The following is a 13,041-nucleotide window of genomic DNA, read 5'->3' on the forward strand; positions in this document are numbered from 1 at the left end:
GTATTTCGTTAGGTCTTTCATCTCTTTATTGGACAGTTCTTTTAAGAACTTGTCCCTTTCTAGCTCGTTTCTAACTTTTCGATAGCTTCTCTCTCAGATAGATATTCGAATTCCTCGCCAAAGGAAGGGTGGTTGGGGCGAGGCTAGGGTGGGTCTCCAGACGCAGCAACCTCCACGAGGTGAGACCTGGGGATTATTATTTACTATGTAATTAATATAATTATTAATTACATAGCAAATAATATGAGCTAATGGCTGCGTTCTTCTCATAGTCCCACACATCTTCTTTGCCCTGGTGTGTGGTCTGATACCGATTTCGAGTCGCGAATACGTTTTTGCCGAGTTATTTTTTAAATAAATGATATATTACAATTTAAAATAAAAAACAGTAGATTTGCGGTGTAGTTATCAATTAGGTACATCCTTACGTATTTTAATAATCTTGAGATCTTTAAATAATCTTAATCGATTGGTTACTCCAATGAAATACAGCTTTCGTTCCGTTAAAAAATACTAAAATTTCTGTAATTTCATTTTCTGTCTCACTTCCTCTCGTGTTCATTTCTAAATCTGTTGGTAACGTTGCGAGTGACAGGGAAATGGTAACGAGGTTTCGAGACCCTAGAGAAATGGGCTGAAAAAATACATTAGGCGAAAAGTCTACTCGTATACCTCGTTTTTGGTTTTATAATTCCATTATTCCATTTTGAGTCGGTATCGTTTGAATATAAAATTAAATTCGATAGAGGTCTCTAGTGTCTCTGGGATAGAAAGTTCCATCGAACGGCTGTCTACTGAATATCACGTCTGCGTGCGTAGTTTCTGCGCAGGCTTGAATGGTTTCTGTATTTTTCGTAATTTGTTAGGTGTCGTTTCAACGATCTTTTGTTGTGTTTGCTGAACATCGCGATTAACGTATTTCATCATGTCTTTTATGCCGTTGTGGCCAAATTTACAACCCAGAGCCACAGATCCTCTGTGGTTCAACGCTGACAGGCCGTGCGACGATGAAAGCGAGGTAGCTGCTCTCGAAGCGGAACACCAAGCATGGGTTAGAATCACGAATATAAATGATAGGTTTTAATCGTTATTGTTAAATACTTGAGCGTGTACGAATGAATGTATTTTCTTTTAGAGAGAACACGTTCGTGTGCAAGGATTCGATCACATCCCGATTGGCAAAACTGTCAGTGATGTAAGTTAACCTCACTTTTGTATCCGTTATTTGGCCTTACGTTCAGCTTACAGTTTGACAAGTTTTGGAGTTCGATTCGTACGGTTTATCGCGTATTCGATAGAAACAAGCCCGGTAGAGACGAAGTCAAGTTGTTTTAAAAAATATTAAACTTTTTATCAATGCATAGTTGTCGTTAATTATGAGTACGATATTATCGACCGTAGGGGGAGCCAAGAAACGGAAATTTCTACGATACGTTAGCTTCCTACATCATTTTCATTCGTCGAAGGTAACGTAGGTGGATATTGCGAAGAATTATAATTGTTATTGTATACAGTTCAGAGGATCGGGAGAGGAAGAGGATGACGATGACGAGGAAGAGGGCGAGGAGGAGGAGGAATCGGATACCCACGAGGAGGAAGAGGAGGAATTGGACGAAATCGATATGGAAGTAAGTTATTCGCATCAACAACGGATATCCAGACCAACGGACACAGGAACGGATCCAGTATCCATCAGAATGGTCAGCGCCCCCCCTGGTCGTTACTCTTAATCCAAGCTGCGGTTCCCGTTCGTCTCTAATACATTGTACGTTTTACTTTTCATAATTTAACAATCGCCTAGTATACCCAACGGATCCATCACGATACCTTAAGTTTCCATAGAAAACAATAAAGTATATTCTGATAATCGTAACGCGTGATTCGAACGCTGTCGCGTTATGGATGAACAGAATGAATTTTGATCGAACACTCGCCATTGCCAGCGTGTACGTGATTATCGCGAATAGTCAGCGTTTTCGAACGAACGCGCGCGCTGGGTCAAGGACCCCGGGGGCGACATTCGATCCGACGAACGGCGAAAATTCCGCGTCACCGAAAAATCACGCGGCGCGAAAGATCGCGTACGCGTGGAAAATCGTCGCATCCGCTCGCGGAGGTCGCGAACGACCGTCGATCGGTCGGATCGCGGTGCCGGCGTTTTTGTCGATGATTTCCTCGCGCTGGAAATTCTCCGCCCGTCGTGACGTCGATATCGCAAGGTTCGGGTATAAAAAAAAATTCCCTTCAAAGAACGATCCCCGTGGCTGGTCGAAAGCGATCGAGAACACACAAGGGCTTGGCCCCTGTCCCTTTCTCTCTCGGTGTCTCGATCTTTCTCTTTGGTGAACGGGGCAAGTCGGTACCCCGCCTCGCTCGTAAAGGGCCGTGGAACCGCATCATGCTCGACCGGGACACTCTCTGTACACTCCGTATACCCACCTATACTAGGTGTAAGTACACGCGAGAATGTATTATATACCTATATACAGCGACGGGCTCTCTCGGCGTGTAACTGAAGTAAAGCCAGGTTGGTGCCCCCGCTAGGGTGAACGAACGGGTACGCTCAGGCAAAAGCGAACCCGTGCGCCTCCTCCACCTCCTACTTCTCTTTCTCCGGCCACCTCCTCCTCTATGCAACGACCTCCGTGTCTCCTCCTCGGCTGAGAGATCCTCGCCGCTGATGTCACAGCGGAATTGCAAATTTTTTTTCCCCGAATACAGTCGTCCGTTACGGAGAGCAAACGCGTTCGCTGCTACGCGACCGTTCACGCGGGTAAAATTCACATCGAACGCCCCGGACCCGCTTACGCGATCCCATTCGTTCACGCCGACGATCACGCACGCGGGACGAACGGACCCAGTTCCCCGCGATCCATCCGTGAGGGGGGGGGTCCTCTCTCGATAACCAACCGGCCAAAGATATCCGGCGATTTCGTTACGATCGGAATCGTCGTCTCAAGGTTAATTCGATCGCCGCCAACCCGGCGTTTTCGCGTCTTCCGCGCGCTTAGCGTGTCGCGGAGCATAAATCTCGGGATTTATGAATCGCGCAGTTTCGTAGATGGTAATACCCCACGGTTTTATGAATTAATACCGAGCATATTAGACGCATAAATCTCGACGTTCGGGATGGAATCGTCTATGGGGGGATTATCCCGCGGCATCGCGATTCTACTTAGGCGACGCGTTGGATCGCGGCGATCGATCTTTGGATCGTTTTAGGAAAAAGGGCTGAAAGGACCGAGGGGGGTAACTCGCGGTTGGAATTTTACTCTATGATGATCTCTCGTTAATTGTTATCGCTTACAAAAGCGAGAGACTGGGAATGTTTGGTCAACATCCGGCCATTACGTATTTCCTCCTTATTTTAAAACTTTGTTCTTTGCGTTTTCAAACGTGTTAGTCTCATGTAGGAACATTTAATGACTCGCAGCGTTCACATCGTCGATGCAATTCTAGGAATTAGTGATGATACGTCGTTATTTAATTCAGAAATGGCATTGTCCCCCGTACTCGCCACCAGAGGGACCGTTTCTCTCGCAAGCTCTCGACCTTCCATTAATATTATACAGAGTGTTCGGTCAACCCTGGGAAAAATTTTAATGGACGATTCTAGAGGCCAAAATAAGACGAAAATCAAGAATACCAATTTGTTGATGGAGACTTTGCTAAAAAGTTATTAATGTTTAAAGTTCTGACAGTACTGAATTATCTCTATTAACCAAAAATGATTGTAATTGACCCCCGCGATCGAAAATAATTTTTCCAGAACGGTTTGAAACCTTTTTTTTTACGTCGCATTTAGGCACTTACTGAATTTTTTTCTCGAAAGTGCGCAGGATTTCGGGGATATGCCTATTAACCAAAAACGATTGTAATTGACCCCCGCAACCGAAAATAATTTTTCCAGAACGGTTTGAAACATTTTTTTTTCGTTACATTTAGGCACTTACAGAATTTTTTTCTCGAAAGTGCGCAGGTTTTCGGGGGTACGTGTAATGACCAAAAATGATTGTAATTGACTCCCGCGACCGAAAATAATTTTTCCAAAGCGATTTGAAATTTTTTTTTTCCGTCCAAAAATTTCACATCTCGAATTTTTTTCTAGAAAGTGGGTAGGATTTCGGGGGTATGTATAATGACCAAAAATTATTGTAATTGACCCCCTCAACAGAAAATAATTTTTCCAGAACGGTTTGAAATTTTTGTAGGTACGGTTCCAAAATAACTTAATAAAAAAGAACCCCCTCGTGGAAATGTACGAGACACGAGTGTGAAACCGCCGAACGTGTTTGGTATGTTCGTGTTCGTGTTCGTGTTCGCGATGAGACTCGAACCGCGTTGTTAGGCGTTTCTCGGACCGAAGTCTGCGGCGTCGTAAACTCTCTTAGGAACGATTCCGAAACGATAACGATCGATGCAGCCGGTGGGAATCTAATCTTGATGTTTGCGGTTCGTTTCGCTTATCGATAGCGCGGGGGTGGGTGGGGAGGAACGCGTTCGAAATCTATCAGGTTGCCTTTATCGGATTTCGATTGGCGTTCAAGTTCAAGCTTATCCCGGTGCGAGAGAGCTGAACGCGCGAGGAACAATTTCGACACGCGCGATCTACTTCGCGTCCTCGCTAATGTCGACTTGACCCACTGGCCTACATGTAGGTAGTTTAAAGCATCCACATTCGACCTCGGAGCGATATCAGCCGGCGGTGTGTGTCCACCCTTTCTCGAGATTTCCACGGAACGTCGTGGCGACGGAGCTTCGCGATGCAGAAGTCGGGATCGACGCGGGCGAGTTTCCCCGCGAACGCAATAAAACGGTTTCGAACCGTAAACGTCGCGAACGGTTAACGATCAATTAGCGATTTACTGGCACCGCGGAGGCTGGGTCCCAAAGCGCGTTAACCGACGTCTTCGATGGAACGCTGAAGCAACAAGCCGCAGGGGGAGGCGCGGGGGCAAATCTCGACAGCTTAACAATTTTTTTAGAACGATTTGAAATTTTTTTTCCCGTCCAAAAATTTCACACCTTCTCAAATTTTTTTCTCGGAAATGAGCAGGAATTCCGGGGTATGTCTATTCATCAAAAATGATTGCAATCGACCCCCGTAACCGAAAATAATTTTTTTAGAATGATTTGAAAAATTTCACATCATCTCGAATTTTTTTCTAGAAAGTGGGTAGGATTTCAGGGCTATGACTATTCACCAAAAATGATTGTAATTGACCCTCGCAACAGAAAATAATTTTTCTAGAACGATTTGAAATTTTTTTTTTCCGGTCGAAAAATTCCGCACCTCGAATTTTTTTCTAGAAAGTGGGTAGGATTTCGGGGATATGTCTATTCACCAAAAATGATTGTAATCGACCCCTGTAACTAAATATAATTTTTTTAGAACCATTTGAAATTTTTTAATTTCGCCGAAAAATTTGCCCACCTTCCGGAATTTTTTTCTCGAAAGTGTGTAGGATTTCGGGGGTATGTCTATTCACCAAAAATGATTATAATCAACCCCTGTAACTAAATATAATTTTTTTAGAACCATTTGAAATTTTTTAATTTCGCCGAAAAATTTGCCCACCTTCCGGAATTTTTTTCTCGAAAGTGTGTAGGATTTCGGGGGTATGCCTAATCACCAAAAATGATTGTAATCGACCCCCGGAACTGAAAATAATTTTTCCAGAGCGATTTGAAATTTTCGAATTTAATTGTTAATAATTTTTTAACGGAGCCTCCATCAACAAATTGGTATTCTTGATTTTCGTCTTATTTTGGCCTCTAGAATCCCCCATTAACATTTTTCCCAAGGGTGGCCGAACACTCTGCATGTCACGAGCGTGAGCGTTAAAGGGTTAAACACCCCAAAGACGTTGCATCCAACGCTAAGTATAATAAAACTCGTATTTAAAAATTCAATCTAGGGTCGATCGATATTACTTTCGATTCTATTTGTACGATTGATTTCGGGTCTGTATCGTGCGTGGTTGGCACGTTCACACCTTTCTGCGTTTCCACGCAAGCTTTTGTATTCACGCTACGTCGAATCGATCATTTGCTGAATCAATTGTTTTACCATGTTGCGTAACACCCGCGTACCGTTTGTACGCGCGCGTATGCAGCCGATTGAATTAACGATCGGGTCATTTTTGAGATTCGATTTTGTCGATCCGCACGACGATCGTACCTAACGATAAATTTAAGCGAAACATTATCGTAAATCACGATTCGTTCGTTCGCGATACAAGTTGCGCGAAATTAAACATCGTGACATGCTGTTTTGTTTTAAAAACGAAGTCGGAATTCGTCGAGTATTTCCTTCGCGACATCGCGATTAAGTCACTTTTCGCATTGTTTGTTTCCGATTTTTAAAACCGACGAATTATTTTTAATAAACACTATTAGTCGAACGGTGTTTCCCGCGCGATGATGACACGTCGAACGCGACAAGAGAGAACGGAATCCGATTAAGGATCGTTCTGTCGATTTATCTTTTATTCATAGAAATGTTTGCAAACTTTCGCGCCGGGAGTATCGACTTACCACCGCGAGACACGTAAAATTGATATCGCGAAACGGCGTTGCATATAAAGAGCATAGAACACCATTTATTATCGTTCGTTGTAGATAACGTGCAGTCCGATTGGGCATAATTGAACGAGATAATAATACGTAAACATCGGTCGAAGTTGCTTCGAGCCAGTTTTATCACCGAGAAAACGTGCAATACAGACAAGGAAGGAAGTTGTCGACGGAACAATCATCGATCGAGCAAGAACAACGGCCGATCGAAAACACCTAAGCTAGACCGCCGGTGTGACGTAATACACGCGGATCGCAAAAAAGAGCGGAGAAAGTATTCGAATGACGCTTAAATGGATGAAGCGGAGGTACTATACGCTGCCAAGAAACAAACGACGTTAAACGGGACCGTTCGATCCAACGACGCGCGATCGAGAAGGGAATCGCGGCGAAAAGATGGCGCGTTAATTTCGTCGATCGCCGCGGATGCAATTATCGCGCGACACGTTTGAAAATATGTAAGTCCTCGTCGAGTCGGGGGCATCGCATGGATCTTTGGTGTGCTCGGGCGTCGTCGGTAGCTCGCGATAAACTTCGTTTTTTAGATGCTCTCAATGAAAGTAATCGAGTGACGTCAAGTCCGGAGAACGAGGTGGCCATGAAATTTGTCCTCCACGTTCAATCTATCGATTATGAAATTGACTTTGTAATACTTGCCGTGCTTGTTGTGCATAATGTGCACGAGGAGACCCGTCGCGTTGGTATCGTATTATTAAACGAGTTTGGTAAAGATTCTCTAATAACAGTGGTAGCCTTTTTTCGCGTCCCGTCGAGTCATCGAAGACGGCCATTTTGGAGCATTTTAGAAAAATCAGCCTCCCCCGTAAATGTTAAACGTCAAGGATGAAATGTAGTCTTGACGATGTAGGGCAGTGGTGTGACATCGATCGATCGAGAAATTGCAATTGTTCGATTAATCCAAATGGGCCAAGATTTCGCTGGACGATCGTTCGATTCTTCGAATTGTTTTGCAAGGGCGTTAGACGAAGGTTGACAACGCGAGATTATCGCTAAGATTACTTGGTAGATAGAAACTTGGAAAGAATCAAATTCACATAAACGTCTGGGTAAGCTTCTTAAATAGACTTAGCATGTTTTTTTTTGTGTAGAACTAATCCCATTAGCGGGGGTATCCATAAAATGCATGTCTGCCATTTTCACGTTAGAATAATAGACGGTCATTGATAACGGCGCGATAACACCGAATGTGCTACTAAGTTTGCGTCTACCCGAGTAATCTTTGTTGATATTAGGTATAATCTGTGTCGTCGTGCAACCTTGAACTAACGTGCTTCTAAAACGATTCTTGTGTTTATGGGTACCAGCGAACGGAACGTATAGAATCGGTCGAAGCACGGTCGAAAAAAAAAAGAACAAATCGAGCACTCGTCGCTGCCTTGTAAATTACGCGAAAAACCGAAACAACGTCGACGACGGGACAAGTAGGTCAGCCGGGGCGAACACGCTTACACGGGCATTTTTATTATTTCTTGGCAAATTCGTAACGTGCCGCGGTGTGTAATATCGTGTGTACGATTGGCCAACGCGTATTTATGTTTGCCCCGTATCGAAAGCGAAATATTTTGAAAAATATATTCGTCATCGGGTCGGTGCGCGCGCGTATGCATCGCGCGGAGAGGAGAAGAGCGACGAAGAGCGTGTATTCGTGACGCAAGAGCGACGAGGACGGTGCACGGCGTAAGAGCGAGACGGCGCGCCTGCGCGACGGAGCCTGCGCGAGAGAGAGAAAGGCGAGTCGGTGAAGAGTTGGCGCGGACGCGTGCGTTAGAGCGAGAGGGAACGAGCGCGAGCGGCACGAGCGAGAGCCGGGGCTTCGGGAGTGCTCGGTCGCTCAGTCGAACGCGCGATTACAAGCACACGGGACGCGTGGGCTCTCTCGACGGCCAGCCTGGAAAGTGTTTCCGTTCCGTACGCGTCGACCACGTGCCGGCGTGAAACCGCCGAAACGCAACCGAGTGACACCCCGGGTAAACGGACACAGGACAGCACACACGGATTGGCTCCCCCTCCCTCCCCCTCTCGGCCGCGTACTCTCGTACACGCACTCTGTTCGTTGCTTTCCACCCGGTTTTCCGTCAATCGAACCCACCCCTTTCCTGCCCTCCCCATACCCCTGGATGCACCGTGGAGAACGCGACACGTACGCGGGCCGAAGCTGGCCGCGGCGAGAATCGCGAGGACGGTGGGCTAGTTGCAGTGCGTGGGTGGTTTGTCAGTTGGTGACTTGGAAGTGAAACCCCGAAGATCGAAAGCGGAACCGATCGGTCCGGCGATCGAGAGGGAGGCGAGACGAGAGGCCTGGCGCGCGATAGCTGGATCCAGATGTCACGGGCGCGTCCTCGATCGGTGAGTGACGATCGTTACGTTTCACGTTCGCACCCGGGGTGAACCCATCCGGACCGGATTCCTTACGGATCGGGGTCACCGATTCGTCCGAATACTTTCGCGTTCGCCGGGTGTCCCCCGGTTTTTCACGAGGGAAAACCTGTTCCGTGATCTACGATCGTTTCTGGTCTCTCGCGCGGGGAAACGATCGCCTCTTGGACGAAGCTCTTTTTTTCTTTTCCTTTTTTGAGCGAAATTGGTGAAATCGGGGCAGAGAGGAGGGATCATTGACCGTGCGGATTAAGACGGACTAGACGGTCGTCGAAAGTTTCGGCCGTTCGCGGAAAAAAAGTGTCGGTTCCTCGAGTACGGTCAGTCACGGCCCAGTTACTTTTGCTAAAGTTTTCCGGACGTTTTGCCGCGATCGTGTCCGTCGCGCGCGCGGGGGTCATCGAATCGCGTCCAGTATTCTTGGTACAATGTTTACGCTCCTAACGAAACACGCTGGAACGAACAGAGCTACTCCTTGACTCGGCACTGAAATAGATTCGTAACATTCTACGTTCGACTTAAAACCGCGTCGTGTCAATATTTAACTTTCCCCTGGGAATATCTTTCGAACCGAGGCTATTTATCTCGAGACCCGAACGCAACGGGCATCCCAACGCCAGGATATCCCCGGGTAATTATTTATTGCCAGCTCGTTGCGAGTTACGGGAAGTTAACCACGCTGGGTATTAACCCGTTCGAGTTAGAATCGAATCCTAGCGAGGAATCGAATATAAATCCGCTGCCCGGGTAACGAGAATGGCGCGAACGATTAATATACCGAACAGAAGAGACGTTTACGATCAAACGAGCGTGCAACGTGTGTTTTGATATACCGCTATGGTTCCCATGCGATACGTCAAACGATTCCCATCAGTCGATTCACCGTAACGATCAACTTCGTGTCTTTATTAATTAACGATAATACGATAATCACGCCCGGGCGTTACAGTCGTTACGACGTTGAAAGATCGGAATCTAACGATGCAAACGACGGTAAAATACCAGCAGACTTCGGTGCCACAGCACGCGACAAAGATCGCTCGATTTCGCGTCGTTGTGCTCGTTTAATTAATACACACGATAAATTGCAGTCGGTTTTTAGGTTCAGATTTCTATCTGGAATATAAAACTCGGATAGTTGGAGATTGTTTGTGTTTGTAATGCAATCGCGCGGCACCGTTTGCTCAAACGAGATATCGAACGTCACTTTCCGTTTCTCAAGAGTCGTTAAATCTATACGAGACGGCACGAGTTCGTAATTACGACTCGTTGTTAACCAAAACGTTGTAAATTATATCGTTATACCAACGGAGCAGAAAAGTCCTGGTTTCGTATTCGTAGAATTACCAATTCGATATGTTCGTAAATGAAATTTTTTTCTCTCGTACGACAGTATGTTATTTTTATCAAATGATGAACAGTTTAATGATAGAAACGAAAGATACGCGACTAACATTTATCTGGGAATGTCTCGTAATAAGATAATCCTGTGTTCCGATATGTGTGAAGAGTGGAATGATATATGTATATAGCTCTCGAAGCAAGCAAAGTCGTTCGCTTTGTAATATTGTAAATATTAATTTTTCGATCTGTGTTTATATTAAGTCTACCCCAAAAAGTTCGGAAGTTTTTTAAATCTCTGCGTCTCCATCGACGAATAGACTGATCGTCACCGTATTGCATCACTTTGGAAGTCGTGCAATTTTTTTTTTTTGCAAGCAACTCTTTTCCGACGATTTAGCTGAAATTTTTAGACTTTCTGTAATATCTAGACATAATACTTGATTCGAGAACGAAGTTTATGCGTCTTATGCATCGGGAAACCGACAGAATTTATGCAGCAAGTTAACGTTTACGTCACACGGCGCGCGAGACGCACCGTCGTTCGTCGATGGTAACTTTTGTTTACGGTTAGCGATCTCGCGCTTTCTTTCGCCTTTATTAAAAATTTTAATGGTTAGCGTTCGCTAATTACGCCGGAACGAAAAACCGACCACGGGAGACAGAGAGTGAGAGACAGCGCGAGAAAGAGAGAGAGAGAGAGAAAGATAGAGGGAGAAAGTGCCGTCGAAACTAAGAACACCGAGGCTGGTTACAGAAAGTTAGCGTAAACGAGTAAGCGTTACGACCGCCTAGCGTCACGTTGAACGATATACGTATATATATATATATATATATTTATAACGAACTGCGGAAATCATAATTCCGGAGGAGACGTAAAGGCTATGCCGCGAATTACAGAGAAAGTCTCCCCGACGTGCTTACGCGCGCGCACACTGCTTTGGCGCGTTACCGTGTGCTCGATCGCGAAAGGTAAAAATCCTCGTACGATGAAAAGTGAAATTAACGAAATCGTCGTTGAGTAATTCCTTCCTTTTTTTTTTTTTTCCTATACGCGAGTCGATCGGTCGATTTTGCCCGTAATTTCGCGCGAACGATAGAAAAAGTCGATGGCTCGACGGAATCGTTCCTCGTTTGCGTAACCCCTCTCCGGTTCTTCTTCACGGGTTCGATCCCCGGACCGGGTAAAATGAAAAATGAAATCGAGACCGCGGGGCGCGCGATGTATTCACCCCTCGTGCCGTATTTTCGCGGTCTGAAAAATAAGGGGCAGAGGTCCGTGAAAAACGAACGGACGATTTTTTACGGACAGCCGGTTAAAAGGTGGCGGCGATCACAGGGACGATTATCGAGCATTGTTGGGTCCAGGTTGCGATAGAACGAGCGAGTGGGTAATGCTGTACTGTTTGCGCCGGCCCTGCGGGGTCTCTGACCGCCCGTCCGCGCCTCTCAACTCGACTTGCTCGCTTGTCCATGCTCTGTGCGGCCTACCTACGGCTTATGGCTAAAGTCACGTCTCTCTCATCGCGTCTCTGCGAGCCTTTCTTGGACGAATTTCGCGAAAAGCACTACCACTCTCGCTCGACAAAGGGGAGAAACGAGACACGAGTGCGGACTCGTACCGCGGACTCGCCTCTTTTCGACCTTCTTCTTACCCCGTGGCTCTCGATGCCTTTACCGATTCGCTGACGTTGCATCCGTCGTTCCGCGACCGTTCTCCGTCCGTTTACTAAACCCTCTCAACCCTTTCGATATCAATTTAACCGTTCGGAATGGATTGCTCTGTGTCGTGCGTCTAACGCCCAACGGCGTCAGTTTCACGTGCATCGCAAACGTGATCGCAGACGCTCCGCACAGGACGAACGTTCCTTCGAATATAGAGTTTTTTGTCGCGTGATTTCAGTATACGATGGAAAACAGTGGTCGAGAGTTCCATTCAAAAAATTTTCAATAGATTTTGCATCGAAAAATAAAAGATCGATATAGCTGTAAATAGACGCCATATAGTGTTCGGTCACCACTGGGAAAAATTTTAATGGGAGATTCTAGACGCCAAAATAGGTCGAAAATCAAGAATACTAATTTATTGATGGAGTCTTCGTTAAAAAGTTATCAATGTTTAAAGTTCCGCCCGTACTGAATTTTTTTCTCGAAAATGCGCAGGATTTCGAGGGTATGTCTGATCACCAAAAATGATTGCAATTGACCCCCGCGATCGAAAATAATTTTTCCAGGACGATTCGAATTTTTTGTTCCCGTCGAAAAATTTCACACCTTCTCGAATTTTTTTCTCGAAAATGCGTAGGATTTCGGGGGTATACCTCTTCACCAAAAATGATTGCAATTGACCCCCACAACCAAAAATAATTTTTCCAAAACGATTTAAAATTTTTTATATTTCGTCGCATTTAGGCACTTCCTGAATTTTTTTCTTGAAAATGCGTTGGATTTCGGGGGTATACCTCTTCACCAAAAATGATTACAATTGACCCCCACAACCAAAAATAATTTTTCCATAACTTTTTAATGAAATCTCAGTCATGAAATTAATATTCTTCATTTTCGTTTCGTATTGGCCTCCAGAGTCTCCCGTTAAAATTCCTAACGAGAGACTGCATTCTACTTTAAATCGTTCACGCGAGAAAAGCAAAGGGAACGTCGGTTAAAAAAAAATTGCGGACGACGTTGGCGAAAAACGGCGAGAGGCGAGCAAACGGCATTTTAGAA

General features: G+C 45.4%; 1 protein-coding gene across 1 annotated transcript; it reads left to right on the top strand.

Annotated features, from left to right (window-relative positions):
• Positions 1 to 817: 817 nt before the first annotated feature.
• Positions 818 to 1,806, top strand: LOC122398410 (anaphase-promoting complex subunit 15B-like). Its single transcript, XM_043398219.1, has 3 exons — positions 818 to 1,051; positions 1,136 to 1,195; positions 1,515 to 1,806. The coding sequence occupies exons 1-3, from the start codon at positions 926 to 928 to the stop codon at positions 1,728 to 1,730; spliced, it is 402 nt and encodes a 133-aa protein (XP_043254154.1). The 5' UTR covers positions 818 to 925; the 3' UTR covers positions 1,731 to 1,806.
• Positions 1,807 to 13,041: the final 11,235 nt, after the last annotated feature.

Source organism: Colletes gigas, unplaced genomic scaffold (assembly GCF_013123115.1).
Source record: "Colletes gigas isolate AHSC1104 unplaced genomic scaffold, ASM1312311v1 Colletes_gigas_Sc00011, whole genome shotgun sequence".
Taxonomy (NCBI): domain Eukaryota; kingdom Metazoa; phylum Arthropoda; class Insecta; order Hymenoptera; family Colletidae; genus Colletes; species Colletes gigas.

What these genes read in the sequence shown, in the direction of transcription:
- LOC122398410 (XM_043398219.1), top strand. Translation starts at nt 926, where the DNA reads ATGTCTTTTATGCCGTTGTGGCCAAATTTACAACCCAGAGCCACAGAT. An exon ending in AAGCGGAACACCAAGCATGG is followed by an intron (nt 1,052 to 1,135) that starts GTTAGAATCACG and finishes ATTTTCTTTTAG; the next exon opens with AGAGAACACGTTCGTGTGCA. An exon ending in TTGGCAAAACTGTCAGTGAT is followed by an intron (nt 1,196 to 1,514) that starts GTAAGTTAACCT and finishes TATTGTATACAG; the next exon opens with TTCAGAGGATCGGGAGAGGA.